The sequence below is a fragment of the Macaca fascicularis genome, chromosome 2, assembly GCF_037993035.2.
Source record: "Macaca fascicularis isolate 582-1 chromosome 2, T2T-MFA8v1.1".
NCBI classification, from domain to species: domain Eukaryota; kingdom Metazoa; phylum Chordata; class Mammalia; order Primates; family Cercopithecidae; genus Macaca; species Macaca fascicularis.
This window is the reverse complement of record NC_088376.1, coordinates 14,781,922-14,805,403: the sequence shown is the minus strand read 5'-3', so window position 1 is coordinate 14,805,403 and position 23,482 is coordinate 14,781,922. Positions and strand designations below refer to the sequence as shown.

Sequence of the window (23,482 nt, the reverse complement as noted above, 5' to 3'; positions counted from 1 at the left end):
ATACCTGATCAATGACATCTAACAGCTGGTGTGGAGAAACTTCCCAACAAATACCTCTTCTTAAAAATCTCTTTCCTCTGAAAGGAGGTTCCTTCCATCTTAAATCATTCATTACATGATTGATTACACTTAGGAAACTTATATCATATGACTAGAGATACATTTTTAAACTTTTGCCCAACTCAACTTGGAGTATCTTATATAACCCATTCTATTTGAGAAACCCTTACCCATCTCACAAAGAAGAAAATCATACTATTTGTAGTTGTAATGAGTAAGAGGGGCACAACACCACCACAGCTTTAAAGGAAAACCAGTACAAATAACCTTCGAAGCAAAATGAGAAATAATGTAAAACCAATACCATCAACTTCTAACAAACTGGTGACAATGGGGAGGGAAGTGGGAGGAAGGAAGAGGGAATGCGTACCTTTCCAACGAATGAGTCTGCCACTCTTGCAACAATAAATCTAAAAATTCAAATGAACGTCTGAAAAATAAAAGTTAAATGATAACTAAATGTTGTACTGAGAAATACATTAACACTTTCTTTGATACTACTACACTTTGTCCCCTAAATTAAAGCATAAGACATGATTTTAGATCTCTCTTTTTTTTTTTTTTTGAGACGGAGTTTCACTCTTGTTGCCCAGGCTGGAGTGCAATGGCGCAATCTCAGCTCACTGCAACCTCCGCCTCCAAGGTTCAAGTGATTCGCTTGTCTCGGCCTCCCAAGTAGCTGTGAATACCTAACTTACTCAGGATCCAATTACTGCTATGCTAAACAGTTCAAAAAGACTTTAAGAGTTCCCCATAATTTTAACTTAAAATGTTTGTCAAATATAAAACTTAAGGCTGGATGCGGTGGTTCATGCCTATAATCTCAGCACTTTGGAAGGCTGAGGTGGGTGGTTCACTAGAGGTCAGGAGTTTGAGACCAGCCTGGCCAACATGGTGAAGCCTTGTCTCTATTAAAAATACAAAAATTAGCTGGGTATGGTGGTGTACTCCTGTACTCTCAGCTACTTGAGAGGTGGAGGCAAGAGAATCGCTTGAACCTGGGAGGCGGAGATCCCACCACTGTACTCCAGCCTGGGCAACAGAGTGAGAAACTGTCTCAAAAATAAATAAATAAAATGTAACAAGTTTCATTTATTAATTTAAAAATATTTATTAAACATCTATGCACTTGACAGTGAAGATATACAATAGTGATCAAGAAAGCCACAATAATCTGGATCTTTCATTTTTACACTGTTTCCTTACATATGTATGTATATGACTTTACATAAAGTTTGTGTACATTTTCTCCTAAGTCCTCTGTTTCTCAGTTTCTTCAACTGTCTCATACTTGAGCTCCTCTCCTTCCTTGGCACTTGATGACACAGCTTTGACTTGTATTTCTTCCTTTATTAACACTTTTTCTTCCACTTTCCCTTAAACAGATGCTCACCTGGTTGGTACCAGTATTTGCCCACTTATCTTTTTACAGTCTTTTTATTGAGGCAACATAATCTGTACTCTTAGTTCTGCCCACGAGATATAATTACCACATCTAGTCCTGTATCTCCAGCATTGGTATGTCACTTCAGCTGTCAAAGTTCCAACTAGTTTATGGATGTCTCCACATAGGCAGTGAATGTCAACTCAAACACTACACAGAAAACAACGAATTAATTCGTACCCTTTCAAATCTACTCTTTTAGCTCATATACTACAGATTAGGCAATGAGAAATGGGGAGGTTAAATTAACTTGCTCGAAGTGATAGAGCTAGGACTTAAACCCTGGCATTCTGACTCTAGAGCTCACAGTCTGAAGCACTTGACACCACTCTCCTTATCTATATTCAAAATTACCAAGTCTCATTTCTACACATGAAATATGTTTTGAATTTGTTAATTTAAAAAACCTTCAATTATCAACACAGTTCCACACAGTTCTAGTTCAGACTCTGCCCTTCTCTTCCATGAATTATAACAACTCCTACCTAATTAAACAATCCTTTTCAGTTTCTTTTCAATCACTTTCATAGCTGGAATAAAAATTAGCCTTGGACATCACCTCCTCACCAAAAATCTACAACTGTCAAAGATTCCTACTATCTATGAAATAATGTCAAAATTCCTCTTCATAACTTTCAAAGCCCTCCACACTATGATCTCAACCTACTCCCCAGCCCTCAACCAGGTTCTTTTCCCACTGAAACCTTCCATTTGTCATATGTTCTGGCCTCAGGGGCCTATCTGATGGCTCTGCAGCATATGGCATAGCTTTACATTTCTGCTTAGGTTGTACTCCACTCACTCTCCCTATAGTTAATGGATTGCTCACCATTTTTAAGGCAATTCTATGACACATCTTCTGATTTTGTCTTCTGTCACATTCTTATTTCTCCAACTACCATTTTCCTCAATGTAAGACAAGGGTCAGTTAAACTGTTCTGTAAAGGGCTGGACAGTAAATATTTTAAGCTTTGTGGACCACATACAGTCTCTGTCTCATATTCTTTACCTCTCATCCCCTACCTTTTAAATCACCCTTTAACAATGTAAAAAACACCCTTAGCATGTAGGCTGTACAAAACCAGACTGTTGGCCACATTTTACCTGCAAGCTGTTGTTTGCTGACCCCTGACATAAGACAGATGACTGAACAATTGTTGTCAAAAGTTTGAACCACTTAAAATAACAATGTCTTATTCAGCTTCTTCCTAACACAGTATTTAATTAAATATAGTTATCTAATTAAAAAAGGTAGAGTTCTTTACAATCTTCTTAAACATCAAATGTACAAATCTGTTTTTCCTAACTTTATTGTTGGCAATAGTGGTGTGAAAGTTGTCAGAATCAAAATGAAGTCACTTGTGTTACAACACACACACAAACACACACACAAAATTGACAAATAGAGCTGAGGAAGGCCATTAAGGGAGAGTTCTCATGAATAAATGACTGATAACAAGAGCTATCACAAAAGACTCCAAAAAAACACAACCTGCACAAAGGCTATCGCAACCTTACAAAAAACAAACAAACAAAAATTCTACAAGGACATCTACCCAGCAACTGCCTGTCCAGCCTCAAGCTGGCATCACCCTTGTTACTGATCCTTGTAGCCCGGGATAACTACCTCAAAATGATTATGTAATCTTCCTCATTTTTCCTTTAAAAACCTTTGTTTTCCTTTACATCCCTGAATATGCACATAGTTTGCTATTGTATGCATATTACCACTGCAATGCTCATTCCTGCATAAATACTAATATCATTTTCTTTCAGAGAACCTCTCTGTTATTTAGGTTGACAGGTGTGACATTAAAAATTGTAGAAACCAGAGACAGAGGCAGACACTAACTGAAAGACCTGATAGGGCTATATACTGTGTTCCAAACACCGGCTATATTCTACTAGTATGTATCTCATTTAATCCTTATGTTCTATGGGTTTGACATTATTAGCTCTACTAACCTATGCAGGGACTAAGGTTCAGAGCAGTTAAATGATTGCCTAAGGTAGAACAGTCAATGGCAGTTGTAGGACTCTAGCCCAGACCTGACTCTGTATTCCTTGTTCTCTGAAAACCAAGGCAACCAGTAGCCCAAATAAACCAAAGCTTAATATGATAAAATAAGAAAAGTGGGTGGTTATAATAATCACTTCATCCCTTTTCCCTTACATGAGATATGATTTAAAAAAAATTTTTTTTTATGGTTTTCTGGAAGGCAAGAAATTAATGACCAATTCTTGCACCAGACCAATAATTAAACAATGCAGTATCAGCGCTATACTAACAACAACAACAACAAAAATTAAACTTACCTCCTCACGGGAACTGATTTTGATGTGCAATTGCTTGTTATTAAAGGTATAAGTCTGGGTACATGAGTATGCTGAAAAAGATGTTTTAGAAAAGGTTGAAAATACTACACACTTCAAGTGGTCCTTTCTTCTATTTGCCTTACATTCAAGTATTTAGTTACAGAGGACAAAAAGACCAGGTATTAGATTTGAAAGAAATTAAGACCAGTTTGGAAACGTTTTCCTGAATTAACATAATGTCATGATGATACAGTTTCAAAAGGACAGGTGTGGATATAATATGACCTAACAAAGAAAAGTTAACTGTGTAACTGCAAAGAACTGTTAGGACAATATAATTCTGGGGGAGAGGGAGCACTAAAAGAGACTGGGCATGTATTGGCCACATTTTCTGAAGTACTATGGCTACTGCTGGTAAAAAATCATAATTGCAACGTCATCAAAGCAGGTAGTCGAGTGAATCTATTTCCCTAACTATTGGGAATCCACTTTGAAATGGTGGTCTTAATAGAACTTTCACTTCATTCTGGCTGAATCATCTCTCTCTAGAATTCAAGTAGAAGTTCCACAAAGACATAATCTTCTGATTTCTATTATTAATTCTTATACCCTTCTTTAGTGAAGCCAACACTAACAAGTTCATAATAGACATTAACACAAGCATACATATTTAATTCCTTAAATCTCTTGTATTCCTTCTGAGCTAATGGTACAGGCTGGGTTATCTAGGAAGCAGGCTATGAGATGGAGTTTAGCATGCAGGATATGTATTAGGAAGTGCCCTTGAAAGACAAATATCACATGTTCTCACTCATGTGGGAGATAAACAAAAGTGGATCTCATGAAGATAGAGAATAAGTTAGTCATGATCAGAGGCTAGGAAGGATAGCAGGGAGGAGGGAGGGAAAAGGGACTGATTAATAGGTATACAGTTAGAACAAATAAGATCTAGTGTTCAACAGATCAGTAGGTTGACCATGGTTAACAACAATCTATTGTACACTTCAAATTAGCTGAAAGAGAATAATTAGAATGTTCCTAGCATAAAGATAAATATTTAAGGTGATTAATTCCCTGTTACCCTAATTGGACATCTACACATATGAATGCATTAAAATATCACATATACCCCCAAAATATGTACATCCATTACATATTAATTTTTTGTTAAGTGCCCTTGGGATTACCACCTGTGGACGGGAGAAGGAAGCAGGAGTGGAGCAGGCAGAGGAAGAAATCAAACTGTGACATGGCCCAAGGCTATCTTTGCCCAAAGCCATTACGAAGCTCTAGAACTGAAACAGTCCCTCAGAATACTCTTGAATTGGTCCAAGACAGCCAAACCTTTATACTTTCACATCAATCAGTTATTGGATACGGGCAATACTGGGAAGGAGCAAGACCTTGGGAAAGGCAGCTCTCTAGCTGAAATAATCCTTTAGGAGACTGGCAGCTGAAGGCTGTCTACTAACAGTTCTCCTAGCATTGGGGAAACAAGTCTTTCATTGAAGGAAAGTGTATATGGCACATCAGTGTTTGCCACAGCTAACTCAACCAAAATAAAAGGAAAAATGTTTTTTCAGCCACTACAGAGAGAAACCATCTATAGGCTTGAAGCTGTTGAAGATGAGAATAATTCAAGAAAGTGTGCTGACATGCCTGTTAGTCAACTGTTCAATTCAGCATGGAAGGACTCTGTGGACCTGCTCCCTACAGCATCCACAAGAGCCCATTTCCCAAATATTACTGTGGAGGTAAAACCCATGGAGATCCCCTAGCTACAACAACTATAAAGGAGGTCTTACCCACCACACTCCTCTCTTTTTCTTCTAACCTCTCCGAAATCCTAAAGATGGGTTAATCACATCCATGACAGTGGCAAGGATGGAGAGATAAACTAACCTAACTACTGCTACATCATATCCAGGGGGAGTTGTACCAAAGGAAAGTAAAAATTTACCTCAAATCAATTACAGATGAAGCATTCAATCAAACACTAAGAACAATTTACACTTTATTAATACAAGTTGACAACAGGAAAAAAAGCCTCTCTAAAATTAAAAAGAGAATTAGAAATTAAATACAGCAATCTAAGGAAGTACTCTTAGGAAATAAAACAAAAACAGGAGGTAATATTTAAAAATTATTGTTTTATTGGTGAGATGATAGGCTAGTATAATAACATGAAAAATGAGCAATTTGAAAACAAAGTATAAAGAGTAAAGCCTGAGAATTACAAAATGGGTACTTTCAAATAAGTAGAATTTAAAGGAATTTTTCCTGAAAATACACACAGCTGTAAGACAAAGAGACAAAAAGTTATTCAAAAAATGATAAATGACATTGAGGATTTCAGAATTTGTGTAACAAAAGTAACAGCAGGAAAAGATCTGAGCCAATAAGACAGAAGTACTAAATAAAGAAAAGATCCATGAAAATTAACATAAATTTAAGATAACCAATTTCAGTCCAAAATCCTTGTCCACTGTATTAAGAATAGTATTAATGAAAGACGATCAACTCCTAGACCTGCTGTGGGGAAACTCTTCACACAAAGGGACTGCCTTATAAAACTTCCTAAAGGTTGTTTGGTCGTCGTGGTGGTTGTTTTGCTATAAAATAATCAAACAGTCTCATTTTTAGAGGCAACAATAAAAAGTTAAGAAAATGGGCTGGGCATGGTGGCTCATGCCTGTGATCCCAACACTTTGGAAGGCCAAGGCAAGCGGATCGCCTCACTTTCCCAAAGTGCTGGGATTACAGGCGTGAGCCATGAGGTCAGGAGTTTGAGACCAGCCTGACCAACATAGTGAAACCTCACCTCTACTAAAAATACAAAAATTAGCCAGGCATGATGGTAGGTGCCTGAAAAGCCAGCTACTTGGGAGGCTGAGGCAGAAGAATAGCTTGATCTGGGAGTGGAGATGGCGCCACTGAATTCCCCCGAGTAACAGAGCGAGACTCCATAACAACAACAACAAAATTTGTGAAAGAAAAGGAAAGTGAACCTGAAGTTCAACGGTCAAATTTTTAGTCCCCATATTCTAAATTGGCAAGGAAAAGACAAATCAAAATATACAAAGATAAAAACATATATGAAAAGTGAGAAAACACTAAAGCCAAACAAGAATGACCCAGAATCAATTAAAAAAAGGGAAGCGAGAGTATAACAATAAGTGGGTCAGAAATAAAAGTAGTAAAAAACTACAGTTAATTACAGTTGCTGAAAATGAAAATATCTTTGTTAAATTTAATTCAATGGGTAAGGGAAAAATGGCATGAATGAAATAAAATGCATACTTTTTAAAAGGCAGAGACGAGCATAACAAAGGTTTTATTCTTGACAATAAGGAACTTCTAAATTAAAAAAAAAAAAAAAAGGAAAGAAAAGCAGCACAGTGAACAGAAAGCAGACTATAAGAAAAAAATACGATTTCAAGATAATAGTAAAAAACCTTGACCATACATAAAGTACATATATCAAGAACAGTTAGAAAAATGAAACTGACAAAATTAGAATCAGAATTTGCCAGATAAAGTAGATTTTTAAAAAAATGAGACCATAAAGAACTTGAATAATGTAAATAAAACATAAGCTAGATTTAGTGATGAACAAAGTACTCGATTCTATGCCAAAGAATTCCACATTTGTAAATGCTAACAGCCTACCTATATAAACTGATGACGGAACACAAATAAAATTTCAAGGTATTCACCAAAGAATAAATCATACAACCAAATTCCCTGATCAGAACGTCATGAAATTCAAAAATAATGACAGTAAGAACAAAAGCACCATCTGAAAATGAAAACATTATTATGCAATTCAAAGAAGTTGAAATGGAAATTACAAATGATTGAAAACATAAATAAAATGTGGTAAATTTAAATCGAGATGCTGCCAAAGCCAAACTCAGAAGAAAACCCAAAGCCTTATAATAATAAAGAAAAAGCAATGCAAATTGTCTAAAGATATACCACAAAAATCTAAAAAAATAAAATGAGCCAAAAGTTGGAAAAAAAAAAAAGAAACTAAAGAATTAGAAAAATTAAATAATCTCACTACAACCAATGAAACTATAAATAGATGTTTATAAAGAACCCCAAATAATGCCTCTGTCAAATATATATAAAAGAATATATAACATTCTAATAAGAAAAAGTCAGCTAGGTGCAGTAGCTCACACTTGTAATCCCAGTTTCTTGGGAGCTGAGGTGAGAGGATCACCAACATTTCAAAATAAAGATTCAAGATGCCCAGAGTCTAAAACATTGGAAATATTATTATATAATCTTAAAGACCATTAAACCCTAATAGCAGAACAATATATTAACAAAATATGCAAAACAGGAAAAAAAATTCACAAAATACTTACTCATTTAAATGAATGCCAAAATCTTACTAAACATTAGCCAACCAAATCTAGCAGTATCTTAATGTACAATGGCCGAGCAGAATTTAGTTCTTGAATGTATAATGAATAAATGAAAAAACAAAGATAATCATTTCTAAAGATATTAAAGGGCTATCTGATAAAATTCAACATCTACTCCTGATCAAAATTTAGCAAAATGTGAACAGCAGGAAATTTCCATAATCTAATATACTATATCCACAGAAACCCATTAAAAATCTTATTTAATTGAAGTTAAATATGATCCCACCCAATTAAGGGATAAAACAAACATTTCAATAATTCCTACTATACTTCCTTTGTTTTTTTTTTGAGATAGAGTCTTGCTCTGTCGCCCAGGCTGGAGTGCAGTGGCACAATCTTGGCTCACTGCAACCTCCACCTCCCAGGTTCAAGCAATCCTCCTGCCTCAGCCTCCGGAGTAGCTGGGATTATAGGCATGCACCACCACGCCTGGCTAACTTTTTTGTATTTTTAGTAAAGATGGTGTTTCGCCATATTGGCCTGGCTGGTCTCGAACTCCTGACCTTGTGATCCGCCTGCCTCAGCCTCCCAAAGTGCTAGGATTACAGGCATATGCCACCGTGCCCAGCCTCTATACTTTCTGATATTGTTACAAAGGTTCTGGATTAAGGTTGTCTACAATCTTTAAAAAAAAAAAAAAAAGCCTGAAATGGGAAAAAAGGACCATTTTCTAATTTAAAATATGAAAATGGTGAAAAAGAACACTTCCTGGGAAAGTAATATTATGAATAAACTTAATTTTTTTTAACAGGAAAGGACAAACTGATTAAAGAAACTGAAAATACATTTAAGAAACAGACTTACGTACTTATGAAAATTTATTACACAAAACACCATTTCAAGAAAAAGCTACATTGTAATTCACCACATGCTACTAGGTCAACTGGTTTTGTATTGGGGGAAACATCAAGTTAGAAATCTATAAATCACACAAAAATTAAATCCAGTTAGATCTAAACCTAAGAAAAAAATTACAGAAGTTCTAAATGATTGAACATTTTTATGTAACTGTGAAATTGGGAAAGCTGTCTTAACTATAATAAAACCCACAAAATGAACAAGTCTCAATACATACACATTTAAAATTCTGATATGTAACAAAAGAGCTTATATAATATTTGAAGAAATGTCAGACTGTAGAAAATACCACAACATATACAACACAGAATTAATATCCTTATGATATATAAAAAGGTCTTAGAAATAAGTGAGAAAAAATGCACAGAGTATAAACTGGCAATCCATAGAATTATAGAAGGAAAAAAATAGCTAACATCCCTAATACTAGGGATGCAAAGTATAATATGAAATAATGGTTATTAAATTATAAAACCCTAAAGATACTGATAAAAGACAATATTGGCAAAGGAATGGAGAAAAAGGACTCCAGGAAGAAGACTGCAAGAATAAGAATGGTGAGGATAATTATTATGATGATTATTTAATTAATTTATTTTTTTTGAGATGGCGTTTCACTCTTGTTGCCCAGGCTGGAGTGCAATGGCATGATCTCGGCTCACAACAACCTCTGCCTCCCAGGTTCAAGCGATTCTCCTGCCTCAGCCTCCCGAGTAGCTGGGATTACAGGCAGGCGCCACCACGCCTGGCTAATTTTGTATTTTTAGTAAAGATGGGGTTTCTCCGTGATGGTCAGGCTGGTCTCGAATTGGCAACCTCAGGTGATCCGCCTGCCTCGGCCTTCCAAAGTGCTGGAATTACAGGCGTGAGCTGCCGTGCCCGGCCTGGTAAGGATAATTTGATGATATATCCTTAACAGAAGACTAATTTAGACATTAAAAAGAATTACATATATGGATAAGGGATGCTACCCAAGTATATGAAGTTTAAAAAGAAGACAGGCTGGGCATGATGGCTCACGCCTGTAATCCCAACACTTTGGGAGGCTGAGGCAGGCGGATCACTTGAGGCCAGGGGTTTGAGACCAGCCTGGGCCAACGTGGTGAAACCTTGTTTCTACCAAAAATACAAAAAAATTAGCCGGGCATGGGGGTGGGTGCCTGTAGTCCCAACTACTCAGGAGGCTGAGGTGGGAAAATTGCGGGAACCCGGGAGGCAGAGGTTGCAGTGAGCCGAGATCGCGCCACTGAACTCCTGCCTGGGTGACGGAGTGAGACTCTATCTCTAAATAAATAAATAAATAAATAAGTCAAAGAATATATTATATATACTTACATGTTCTATATGTGTAGCAAATACATTTGTAAAGGCACAGAATAGAAGTTTGGAAAAGTACACATTAAATTGCTAGAGTGATTAGTAACAAAGGAATAGAATTCAAGGGGAGAGATTTGTTTTTTCAACTCTGTTCTTTTGTACTTCCTCAAGATATGAGTGAAGAGAAATACAGTCATACATAACTTAACGATCGGGATACATTCAGAGAAATCCATTAGGTGATTTCATCATAATATGAACATCATAGAGTGTACTTGCATAAACCTACATGGTATAGCCTACTCCACACCTAGGCTGTATGTTATAGCCTATTGCTCCTAGGCTACAAATCTATAGCTGAATTACTGTACTGAATACTGTACTGAATATTACTGTACTGAATAGTCTAGGATAGAGTAACACAATACTAAGTATTGTGTACCTGAACATATCCAACAGTAGTAAAGTAGTAAAGATACAGTAAAAATATAATATTATAATCTTATGGGACCACTGTTGCATATGCAGCCCATCATTGACTGAAACTTTGTCAGATGGCACATAACTATATTAAAAATTTGCCTTTTATTATTTTCTGTAACACGTAACTGTAGATACGTATATGTATTCATATGTACATGTATGTATGTATTATATTCCATATACAAACATGTGTACTTTGCAATCCTCTAGTTCTATAATGACCATCTATGGCTTTTACTATCAGAAAAATAAATCAAAAATGATTTGCCTTTGGGGTTCAAAAAGAAACTCAGTGACTTATTTAGGTACACTGAGAGAGGGGAGTGGGGTGGGGAAAGGAGAGAAAAAGGGGGAAGAAGAAGAAAGAAAAAGCCAGGGAGGCGGAGGAGGCAGCAGTGGAAAAGGAGAGAGCAAACCTACCCGAATGATAAATCTGATTGCTGCACATCCAGAAGTTGCCATGACTTTTGCACTATTGGGGACAAGATTAAAAAGTGTAGGTACAATGGCTTCAGCGCCATGATCAAACTTGTTTCCCAAAACTGTTGAAAGGTGGCTACAAAGGAAGACAAAAAGTATTTTTTTAATAGTTTAACATTAAATATAGATAGAACCATATAATTTTAAAATACTCTTTTACTGAATTAACCTAGGAATTTGTATTTTAATCAGTTGTAATGGCAGAATGGCAGAAAAATGGAAGAAAGATAGGGAAACCTAGATACTACATATTTCCTTCTTTTCCCCATTGTTTAACTGGCAAGTCCAAAGTTGAAATCTGGCATTTTCCTCATCTCTTTGCAATAGCACTTGGAGAAGCCATTTGATTTCAGAATTTAATTATTAACTCTTAAGGACACATCAGGTGAAATAATCAGCTCTGATGGTTCTGACCTTTGGTCTTGATCCAGGAGATACTTCCATTTTGATGATCCATTATCAATCTTAAATTCAGCATATTTTTACAAACAAGTTCAAAATCTTACTCAAATCAATGCTCCTCAAGATGTTCTTTATTTCTATTAATAGAATCACCCCTTTTTTAGTCATAAATACTCCCTTACTTCTTTGGAGTAGGATTTCCAAATCCGCAGTCAAAAATACAACTCTACCATATCTTATTGGGTGATCTTTAGGACATCTGACTTCTCTTTCCAATTGTGTAGTTAAACAACTAAATCAGCCTTTAATTGCATGATTTTAGTTAAAACGCTTAGAAGGGATATGGTAACCACTCAAAGTGCCAACAATTTTGCAATACTGGTTAATTTTTTATATTTATATCTTACTGAAAATACATGGTTGGGATAGAGTTAGCTCCAATAATTCAGGTTCTTGATTCCAGGAGCTCAGATTTAGACCTATGTACATTTATGTACATAGACCTATGCTGTTACAGTATTAGTTTCCTAATGTCTGAACTCACAGGCAAAGAGGATCCTCAAATGAAAAGCAGGGAGGTGTGGATATGTTTGGATGTTGTCTTCCTTTAAAAAGCATGAGTTTTACTTTGGTAGACAGGTAATGTACTTGAGAATCAGCTTGATCTTTATAAGCTTGTTGGGAGAGGCAGAGTCTAGAGATGCCTTACTTTAGAACTGGTTTAGTACTATTCCTATGCAATGGCCTTTCTGGGGTTTCTACTGGCTGCCTTGGGTGTTCACCAAGGTTTTTCCATTCTGATTGGTCAGATCTTAAACCTCTCCTATCCCTATGTGAGCTCTGGGAATTGTTTACCTTATAGCTCCCAGGCATTAGTTCCCTTCCTTCCTCAGAGTTGTACCTTTCACATGGACAGGGAAGTATACATCTAGACTCATGGATTCCCATATTATGATCTCTGTAGCTCTTTGTGTGTGTGTGTGTGTGTGTGAGAGAGAATCTCCCCATCTTCTCTCCAGTATTCCGCACTGCCGATTTTGACCACTACAGCCTCTGAAACTCTAGTCTCTGTTTCCTCACCTCAGTGAGATTGCCTTGCTCTGCTTAGGTTCCCCCTTCCTTCCCCAGAGTGCCTCCAGGTCAAAACTCATACTGTTCAACATCACTTGCATCTTTTCAGAATTCCATTCCTACCCTGTCTGCTGTCTGTTATCTGGAAACAGATGTTTCACATATATTGTCCAGTTTTCTGCAAGAGAGCTAGTCATGTTTTAAGTATATTTTTCATGGTTACATTTTATGGATTTTTGTATTAATTCGGGTTTTCTTTGCTAGTTGGAGATATTGGGCCATTTTGGTATACTGGGACTTGTATCTTGCAACTGTGCCAAAGTCCCTTTATTATAATAATTTATCTGTAGATTCTCTTGCAGTTTTCTGCATGGATAGTTATATCGTCTGTTAATAATGGCAGTTCTGTTCCTTTTCTTGCAATCCTTATATTGCCTTTTCTTTCTTCATTTCTGACTAGAATATATAATACAATCCTGATTAGAAATATTGCTAGTAGGCACTTTTGTGTTCCCTATCTTCAAAGGAATGCATATGCAACAACACTGCTTAGGTCAAAAATAGTAATAAATAGAATTTAAGTTCTACCATCCTTGTATTGTGGAAGACTACAAACTTAAAGTTTAGATTTTGCTAAGTTAATGATGCATGTTGCAATGCCAGAATAACTGCTAAAATATCAGAAATTGAGTATTTAATATCCAAATTAGTAGTGAGAAAAGTGAATACAGCCAGTTTCCATACCCATTCATTTTCATCTTATACTTGAAGAATTAATGATAAAAAATCCACCAGTAGGCGTTAGATATTTTAAATATCTTTATACCAACCTTAAAATGTTGGTATAAAGAGCTGTTAAGGAATTTTTTTTTAATCATACAGATTGACTCCTTATGTATAACAAAAATGATTTTTGGATCACCTACTTTTTTGGCTATCTTGCTACTGCTTGACTTAATGAGCACTGAATCAGTGAGTACTAAATTCATTCATAAAAAACACTTATCATAAAAGGAATATACTTACGCTACAGTAATACAAGCTTCTCTAACCACCTGGGATCTAAGATCCTTAGCTGAAAGTTTAAGTGCTCCATCCAACAAGCGTAAATGTTGAAAAAAGCAATCATACTGTGCAGCTCCAGCAACAAGCAGTGATCGGATTTTCTTCAGCTGAAATAAAGAATTTTCATTATTGACAAAAAAGGTGGAAGTGCAAAAAAAAAAAAAAAAAAAAAGCTACCTAAACTACATTATTTAAACAAAAACTTTCTAAAAATGAAACATATGTAATGTTTCATTATATTACTATATTCAGACATTTTAGTAGCATTAAATATTTAGTAGCATTAAAAAAGTATCTTAGAAATAAATATGCCAACAAAAAGCTGTCTGAAAAATAGTATTATAGATTTAGTTATAAGCACAACAGAGAAATGTAATCTATAAGTACATAAATTGTAAAGTTTTAAGGGAATCCATTTAATTTATTTATTCATGTGTCTTTTAGCTTAATCCCCAGTGTGATAATAGGGAGTCTTTCTTTTACTTGTGGTAAAATACACATGAACAAAATTCACTATTTTAACCATTTTAAAGTATACAATTCAGGGGCATTAAGTGCATTCACAATGTTGTGTGACCATTACCATCACTATCTACGAAGGGAGCCTATTTTTAAAAGTGCCAAATTTGGAAACTTTTAGCATTACTTTTTTTTTGCTGCGGAACATTTTTTTTTTTTTGAGACAGTCTTGCTCTGTTGTCCAGGCTGGAGTGCAGTGGTGCCACTGCAGCCCACTGCAACTTGCACCTCCAGGGTTTAAGTGGTTTTCGTGCCTCAGCCTCCCCAGTAGCTGGGATTACAGATACATGCCACCGTGCCTGAATAATTTTTGTATTTTTGGTAGAGATGGGGTTTCACTGTGTTGGCCAGGCTGGTCTCAAACTCCTGGCCTCAACGGATCCACCCGCCTTGGCCTCCCAGCAGGAGTGAACCACTACATCTGGCCTGCTGTTGAATTTTTAATTTCTTAAATGTTTAATTATTATGAATACATAATAGTTGTACATTTTTATGAAGTACATGTGATATTTTGATAAAAGCACACAATGTGTAACAATCAAATCAGGGTAATTGGGGTATCTGTCACCTCAAATGTCAATCAGTTCTTTCTGTTAGAAACATTCCAATTCTACTCTTTTAGTTATTTTGAAATATACAATAAATTATTGTTAACTACAGTCACCCTATTGTGCTGCCTAACACTGGATCTTATTCTTGCACTAACTGTATTTTTGTACCCTTCAACTATTTCCTCTTTATTTCCCTCCTCAACCCCCAACCACCTTTCTCAGTCTATGGTAACCATTATTCCACTCTCTATCTCAAGTTCAATTTTTTTAGGTCTCACATATTAGTGAGAACATGCAATCTTTTTCTTTCTGTTACTGGCTTGTTTCACTAAACATAACGTCCTCCAGTTCCATCCACGTTGTTGCAAACCACAGGATTTCATCCTTTTTATGGTGGAATAATATTCCAATGTGTGTATGTACCACATTTTCTTTATCTATTATTCACCGATGGACATTTAGGTATATTCCATCTCTTGGATTTTTGTGAATAGTGCTGCAATAAACATGAAAGTGCAGATATCTTTTCAATATACTGATTTCTTTTCTTTTGGATATATACCCAGCTGTGGGATTGCTAGATCATATTGTGGTTTTATTTTTATTTTTATTATTTTTTAAGAAACTTCCATACTGTTCTCCCTGCATGTGGTGGCTCACACCTGTAATCTCAGCACTTTGGGAAGCCAAGGAGGGTAGGTGACTTGAGCCCAGGAGTTTGAGACCTGCCTGGGCAACATAGGGAGATAAAAGTTAGCTGGGCATGGTGGCATGTGCCTATAGTCCCAGGTACTTGGATGGCTGAGGTGGGAGGACTGCTTAAGCCCCGGAGGTCAAGACTGTAGTGAGCCATGATTGCGCCACTGTATTCCAGCTCGGGAAACAGAGCGACACCCAGTCCCCAACTACAATACAATACAATACAATACCCAAACTAAATAAACTAAGCTAAAATAAAGAACGAAACTAAACTAAAATAAAATTTATATTTCTATCAGCAATGTACAACTGTTCCTCTTTCTCCACATCCTTGCCAGCATTCTTGTTTTTTGCCTGTTACTGCCTGTCTTTTAAATAAAAGTCATTTTAACAGGGGTGAGATAATATCTCACTGAAGTTTTAATTTGTATCTGTCTGATAACTAGTCATGTTGAGCATTTTCCCACATACGTGTTGTCCATTTGTATCTCCTCTTTTGAGAAATGTCTATTTAGATCTTTTGCCCACTTTTAAATCAGATTACTTATTTTTCCTATAGAATTTTTTGAGTGACTTATATATTCTGGTTATTACTCCCTTATCAGATGGGTAGTTTGCAAATATCTTCTCCTATTCTGTGGGTTGTCTCTTCATTTTGTTGACTGTTTCCATTGTTGTACAGGAACTTTTTAGCTTGATGTGATCTCATTTGTCCATTTTTGCTTTGGCTGCCTATGCTTTTGAGGTCTTACTCAAGAAATCTTTGCCCAGACCAACGTCCTAGAAAGTGTTTCTCCAACGTTTTCTTGTAGTAGTTTGATAGTTTGAGGTCTTAGATTTAAGTCTTTAATCAATTTTGATGTGATTTATGTATAGTGGGACATAGGGGTCTAGTTTCATTCTTCTGCAATGTGGATATCCAGTTTTCCCAATACCATTTATTGAACTGTCCTTTCTCTGTTGTGTGTTCTTGGCACCTCTGCTGAAAATGAGTTGAGTATAAATGCAAGGATTTATCTCTGGGTTCTCTATTCTGTTCCACTGGTCTATCTCTTTTTTACTTTTATTATTTTTTAAGAAACTTCCATACTGTTCTCCCTGCATGTGGTAGCTCACACCTGTAATCTCAGCACTTTGGGAGGCCAAGGTGGGTGGGTCACTTGAGCCAGTACCATGTTATTTGAGTTACTACAGCTTTGTAAATATTATTTGAAGTCAGGAGGGATGCCTCCAGCTTTGTTCTTTTTGCTTAGGATTGCCTTCACTCACTATTATTGATCTTTTGTAGTTCCATATGAATTTTAGTACCATTTTCTCTATTTTTATGAAGAATGTCATCAGTATTTTGATAGAGATTGCACTGTATCTGCACACGCTTTGGGGACTGTGGACTTTCTGACAACATTGATTCTTCCAATTAATATGAACATGGAATATATCTTTGTTTTTTGTGTCCTCTTTAATTTCTTTCATCGATGTTTTTATAGTTTTCATTGGAGAGATCTTTTACTTCTTTGGTAAAGTTTATTTCTAGATATTTTAGTTGTAGCTACTGTAAATGAGGTTATATTTGTAGCTATTGTAAATGGGGTTACATTCTCAGTTTCTTTTTCAAGTTGTTTATTGTTGGCATATAGAAATGTTACTGATTTTTGTACGTTGATTTTGTATCCTGCAACTTTACTGAATTTTTTTTGGTGGTGTTTTTAGGTTTTTCTAAATATAAGATCATATCATCTGCAAACAAGGATAATTTGACTTCTTCCTTTCCAATTTGGATGCTCTTTATTTCTTTAGAAGAAATGGGACACCTTTCTAGACACAAAAAACCTACCAAGATTGAACCATGAAGAAATCCAAAACCTGAAAAGTCCAATAACAAGTAACAAGATAGAAGTAGTAATTAAAAGTCTCTCAATAAAGAAAAGCCCAAGACTTGACTATTTCACTGTTGAATTCTATCAAACATTTAAAGTCGAACTAATGCCAATTGTACTCAAACTATTTAAAAAAAAAAAATCGAGGAGGAGGAAATACTTCCAAACTCATTCTACGATGCCAGTATCATCCTGATACCAAAACCAAAGACAAAACAAACAAAGAAAACTACAGGCCAGTATTTCTGATGAACATAGATGCAAAAATCCTCAACAAAATACTATTAAACCAAATTCAACAGCACATTTAAAAGATCATTCATCATGATCAAGTGGGATAAATCCCAGGATGCAAGGATGGTTTAATACACATGAATTAATAAATGTGACACATCAGATCAACAGAATGAAGGACAAAAACCACATGACCCTTTTTACAGATGCTGAAAAAATATTCAACAAAATTCAACATTGCATCATAATAAAAACTCTCAAAAAACTAAGTATAGAAGGAATATACCTCAGCATGATGAATATACCTCAGCATGCTGAATATACCTCAGCATGGTATGTAAAACAAACCCACAGCCAATATCATACTGAATAGCGAAAAACAGAAAGCCTTTCCTCTAAGGTCTGGAATAAGACAAGGATGCCCACTTTCAACACTTTTATTCAAGAGTACTAGAAGGCCTAGCCAGAGTAACTAGACAAGAAAAGGCATTACTTTTACAGTATTTGATTGACAAATGTCATCCATATGAAAACCATACATACATAATAAAATTACATTGATCAAAAGAGATACAACACACGTGCACATCTGTGCTCACACAAACTCAGAAGCTAAAAGTCTACTTATCACACCAATATTGTATATAATTTCACATTTAACTCAGAGGTTTTCTAAATTTTAAAATGTCTTTAGGCTGGGCGCGGTGGCTCAAGCCTGTAATCCCAGCACTTTGGGAGGCCGAGACGGGCGGATGACGAGGTCAGGAGATCGAGATCATCCTGGCTAACATGGTGAAACCCCGTCTCTACTAAGAAAATACAAAAAACTAGCCGGGCGTGGTGGCAGGCGCCTGTAGACCCAGCTACTCGGGAGGCTGAGGCAGGAGAATGGCGTAAACCCGGGAGGCGGAGCTTGCAGTGAGCTGAGATCCGGCCATTGCACTCCAGCCTGGGCGACAGAGTGAGACTCTGTCTCAAATAAAATAAAATAAAATAAAATAAGTCTTTAAAGTTAAATCAGATGCATAAAGATGTAAATGTAAAAAAACCCTGCTATGGACATTAGGAAAAAAATCAAAAGAATGTTATACAATCCTGGGCATATGAGGAAGGGAAAACTATCATAAACAGAGGAGAATTTTCAAGTGTCTAAATTATAACTAAAAACAAAATAAACATCACAATACGGTAGGATAAAATTACCTGCAACGTATATAAGATGACACACAAAGAATGACAATAAAATAAGAAAAAGACAAATACAGTAGTTTCCCCTTACCTGCAAGGGATATGTACCAAGACCCCCAGTGGATGCCTAAAACCTCAGATAGTACTGAACCCTATATACCTTTTTTTTCCCATAAATATTTACCTATGATAAAGTTTAATTTATAAATTAGACACAGTAAGAGATTAATGACAATAATACGGAAAAACTATAATAATATATTGTAATAAACATTATGTGAATGTAGGTCTATCAAAGCATCTTCTTATTTCCTGGCCATGGTCGACCATGAGTAACTAAAGCCATGGAAACTGAAACCATAGGTAAGGGGGGACTATTGTAACCTGTGATTAAATTGGGTAAAATAAATATATTTAAATATGTTAAAAGTTACTAGTGATAAATTCACAAAGTCACATTTCTCCCCAATACAATGGCAAAAATTTTTTAAATTTGAAAAGAAAACAGATGCTCTCAAACACTGTAAGATTATATGTGACTAACACCTTTGTTCAAAATATTTTGGCAGCATCTACTAAAATAAAATTGCAGCAACTCTTTACCCAACAATCCACATTTTAAAATCTAACCTACAAAAATAAAAGCACCATTGTTACAAATGTGTGTAAGGATGTTTACTTAAACACTGCTAAAATAGCAAAACAATAAAAAAAACTGAAAATCCATCAAATGGCAAATGATTTTAAAAATTACATGTTGTGGGGTGGGGAGATGGGGGAGGGATAGCATTAGGAGATACACCTAATGTAAATGATGAGTTAATGAGTGCAGCACACCAACATGGCACATGTATACATATATAACAAACCTGCATGTTGTGCACATGTACCCTAGAACTTAAAGTATAAAAGAAACAAACAAAAGATCAGATTCCTATGATATAACACACATACACAAATTACATGTATACATATTAAACTAAGGAATATATGTACATATTGATCTGCACTCAATAAATATCTGAGCAACTATTATGTGCCTGACATCTATACCAGGTGTACTGAATGAGCACAATTTGTTAAGAAAAAAAAAAAAGAAGCAAGTTACTAAATAATGTATCAAGTATGATCTCTTTTTTTTTTTTTACAAAGAGAGTAGGGGAAAATTGTGCGTACCTTGTCATATATGTTTAAATACATATAACACAGAAAAGGATATACTCTAAAATGAAAAGTGTGTTTTTTTATTTTTTTTTAAGAGACAGGGTTTCACTCTGTTGCCCAGGCTGGAGCACAGTGGTACAATCATAGCTCACTGTAACCTCAGACTCCTGGGCTCAAGCAACCTCCCATCTTAGCCTCCACAAAAGTTTATTTCTTTAACAGGTAGGAAACTATTAACTTTTTCTCTGTAGTTTTCTGCATTGTTTCACTCATTACAATAAGCCTGTGTCATTTTTCTAATGAAAAAAAAAAAAAATCAAAAGACCATCTGTTGTTTCCAAATGGGTAGTTTTTAAGCAAAACCCAAAAAAAAACCCTTAAGTAAAAAGATGACGTTTTATACTAACAATACTTAATCTGTCATGTTTCTCTACAGATCACCTGTGACAAACAAGAATAGGAGCCATATTTAACAAATTTGGAGGAACACTCTGTTAAAAACAGTATTTCAATGTTTTAAGATATGTAGACTTCCTAACAAAGACAAAAATGGTCCTTTGCTCATGGTGTCATAAAAGCCACATTTGTCCAAAGACCCTGCATTTGATTTAATTAACCAAAATGGGGATTTTCATGATCAGCCAGGTTGGGGCCTCTCAGAGCAGAACAGTCTTCAAATGCAGCCCTTTTCTCTGGCTTCTTGAAAACTCTGAGGTACTCATTTGGTACATGTAATCTGGTTATGTAAACAATAAGTTCACAAATTTAAACAACATATTGCTTATTGTCAACACAAATATTATTTTAAATTCTATCAAATATTTTCCTTAAGGAATTTAGGCTAAATAAAATATTCTTAACTCAAGGGTATCTGACCTTTATAAATGAAATCACAGGAGAAATTTGCATTACATTCACATGGGAAGAAAAAAAGCCAGATAAATGCACATTCTGTTGTGAATTTATATTGATGCGATAAAAACACTGAGCATGCGGGTAAAGTGAACTGCTTTACCGGTAAACCTTACATGACTTGAGGATAGTGCTAATAAGCAACTATATAAGTCCACAGAAAGGCCAAAGCCCTGTGAATCTCACATTGCGCTGATCAGTCAAAAACAGCACATGTGGTGAGGCTACCAAATATGTAGGCACCATCTGATAAGCCAAACCAAAATAAAAATCGATCCTAAACCAGAAAATGAGTATTTTATCAATATATTCTCCAGAAAGAAATGTTACCTACCAGACTCTATTTTATAAGTGAATACCATATAGTACTACTACTGAATTTCCATGTTTTTTAAAAGGAACATCAATAAAGAAGATAAAATTAAAGACAAAAACTTACTGCATTGGCACGCTGATCCCAGTCATGTTTGTCATCTGACAAAATTTCCCTGATTTTATTTAATGTTTCTTCGAGTTCTCGACTAGAATAAATCTTAAAAAAAAAAGATTCAGAATTATAACAGTGTTTCTTGCCATGAACAATATCAAAATTATGCCCTGATGTTTAAAATAATCTTTCACCTACTAAGTTTATTTCTCATTCTAGCACCATTTCTAATGGAGAATAGAAATACATTATAGACAACAATAACACAAAACGCTTTTTCTTCCTTACTTGTTACCATTTTTGCTATTTCTTCCCTCATAAATAACTTCAAATAAGCTCTTAAAATGCTTTGTAATTTTAAAAACAAGATGTCAAATATCTAAGAATAAATAAAAGTCTAATTTCTCAAAATGACTTCAAGTGTATAACCTATCTTATTGCATTCATATACATATTACACAATATTACCAAAAGGACATGTTTTAAGTTAGTTTTGATTTTCTCTCTTCTGTCATGATAAACTATAGTCAGGATAGCTACATGTTTTGTTCCCTCTGGAGCCAATCCTTTGTCAAACTGCTATTCACCATTATTCTTTCATTCACTTAAAAAATATTCACATAACACAAAGGTACTATGCCAGGCAATGGGGAGGACTATGGTTAGCCAAAATAGACATGGTCTTTGCTTTATGGAGAGTACAATCTACTCAGGGAGATTTTAAAAATCAATCAAACATGAAACTACAAATAGGAAGTCCCACAAAAGAAAACGAAAGTTTATACATAAGAGGGGTATGACCTATGAGGAAAGTCAAGATTGAGCTGAGAGCTAAATAATATGTAGGATATCATTAGGCAAAGTGGAGAGATTTGCTTTCCCTAGAGAGTTAATATCATGTGCAAAGGCTCTGTGACAAAGTAAATGAAAGAAGGCCAGAGTAAGGAATAAAAAGTATAAAGGGAACTGGGAGAAGAGCCAATGACCCAGGTGTGAGGATGGAACAGCTATAACCACATTGTTGACCATGGGAGGAGACAATGCAGAGGAATTAGAAATGAGAAATAGACTCCTGGTGATACCAACTGAGTCTCTTCATCAAATTGCCTTACATCTTTCACTTTCAACGCTATTAAATTCACCTTTTGCTTAACAGAGAGTAAGAGCAAGAGAGAGAGAAAGAGAGTGCTTGCAAACGCAAAGGAGAGCAAGGCATGAGACAAGGCTGGGACAAGGTAGATAGTGACCAGGTAACATTCTGTTATGTGGTTAAAGAAACTTCTGAGCTAGCTCTTTCTTGCCTCTCACCTTCTCTTCACAATACCCCTCTGCCATTTTCCAGAATGTTCTACCACCCCTAATCTTATGATGCATTCCCCTGGAACACAATGCAAGGTTCCCCTTCCTCCAGTAAGGAAGAAGAGAGTCAACTCAAAAATGTACTTCTTTAAACATTCTTTTAGCAGGTATACAAGCAAAAGAAGCTTGAAAACCCACTAAGTTAGGTATCTGTTGCAGTAGAATGATTCCTAGGTTTCTAACTTTTGTAACCGATTAAGTAATGGTTTACACACAGAGAATACTGGAAGACCATTATTTCAGTTTCAAACAGGATAAGTTTGAGGTGTCTGAGACATCTGAAAGAGGGCGTCAGGTAAACAATCACAGTGGACAAATCATTTTGGAACTCAGGAGAGATCTGGCTTGGAGGTTAAAATCTGGGCATTACCTAGATAAAACGTAGGAACTGAAGCCAGCGGTTTGAAGGAGGTGACTCAGTAAGAAAACAGAGAATGAGAAGACAGGGCCCAGAACTAACCCTTAAGAAATTCCAATATTCAACAGCCAAGTAGAGAAGGATGTGCTTATAAAAGAGACAGAGATGAAGTGGACAAAGATGTAGAGGAAATAAAATGGAAGAACATTACATCACAAGCACCTAAAATTAATCGCCAAAACAGTGGCTATAGTCAACA

The 23,482-nt window shown here is 35.7% G+C and overlaps 1 protein-coding gene and 1 long non-coding RNA gene across 51 annotated transcripts in view; both read right to left on the bottom strand.

Moving 5' to 3' along the window:
* The window catches only part of CLASP2 (cytoplasmic linker associated protein 2), a 218,406-nt gene that overhangs the window by 115,682 nt on the left and 79,242 nt on the right, over positions 1 to 23,482 (bottom strand). For all 50 annotated transcript variants that reach the window (XM_005545504.4, XM_005545510.4, XM_065539763.1 and 47 more), the window contains 5 exons: positions 21,519 to 21,611; positions 13,897 to 14,042; positions 11,338 to 11,473; positions 3,821 to 3,891; positions 431 to 490 (listed from right to left, as the gene is read on the bottom strand). In XM_005545504.4, the coding sequence (XP_005545561.3) occupies positions 431 to 490; positions 3,821 to 3,891; positions 11,338 to 11,473; positions 13,897 to 14,042; positions 21,519 to 21,611 (506 nt within the window). The remainder of the gene's footprint in view (positions 1 to 430; positions 491 to 3,820; positions 3,892 to 11,337; positions 11,474 to 13,896; positions 14,043 to 21,518; positions 21,612 to 23,482) is intronic.
* LOC141409612 (uncharacterized) lies at positions 5,951 to 7,183 on the bottom strand. Its single transcript, XR_012430606.1, has 2 exons — positions 7,121 to 7,183; positions 5,951 to 6,116 (listed from the first exon to the last, which is right to left on the bottom strand). It is a non-coding gene; the product is annotated as an uncharacterized lncRNA (long non-coding RNA).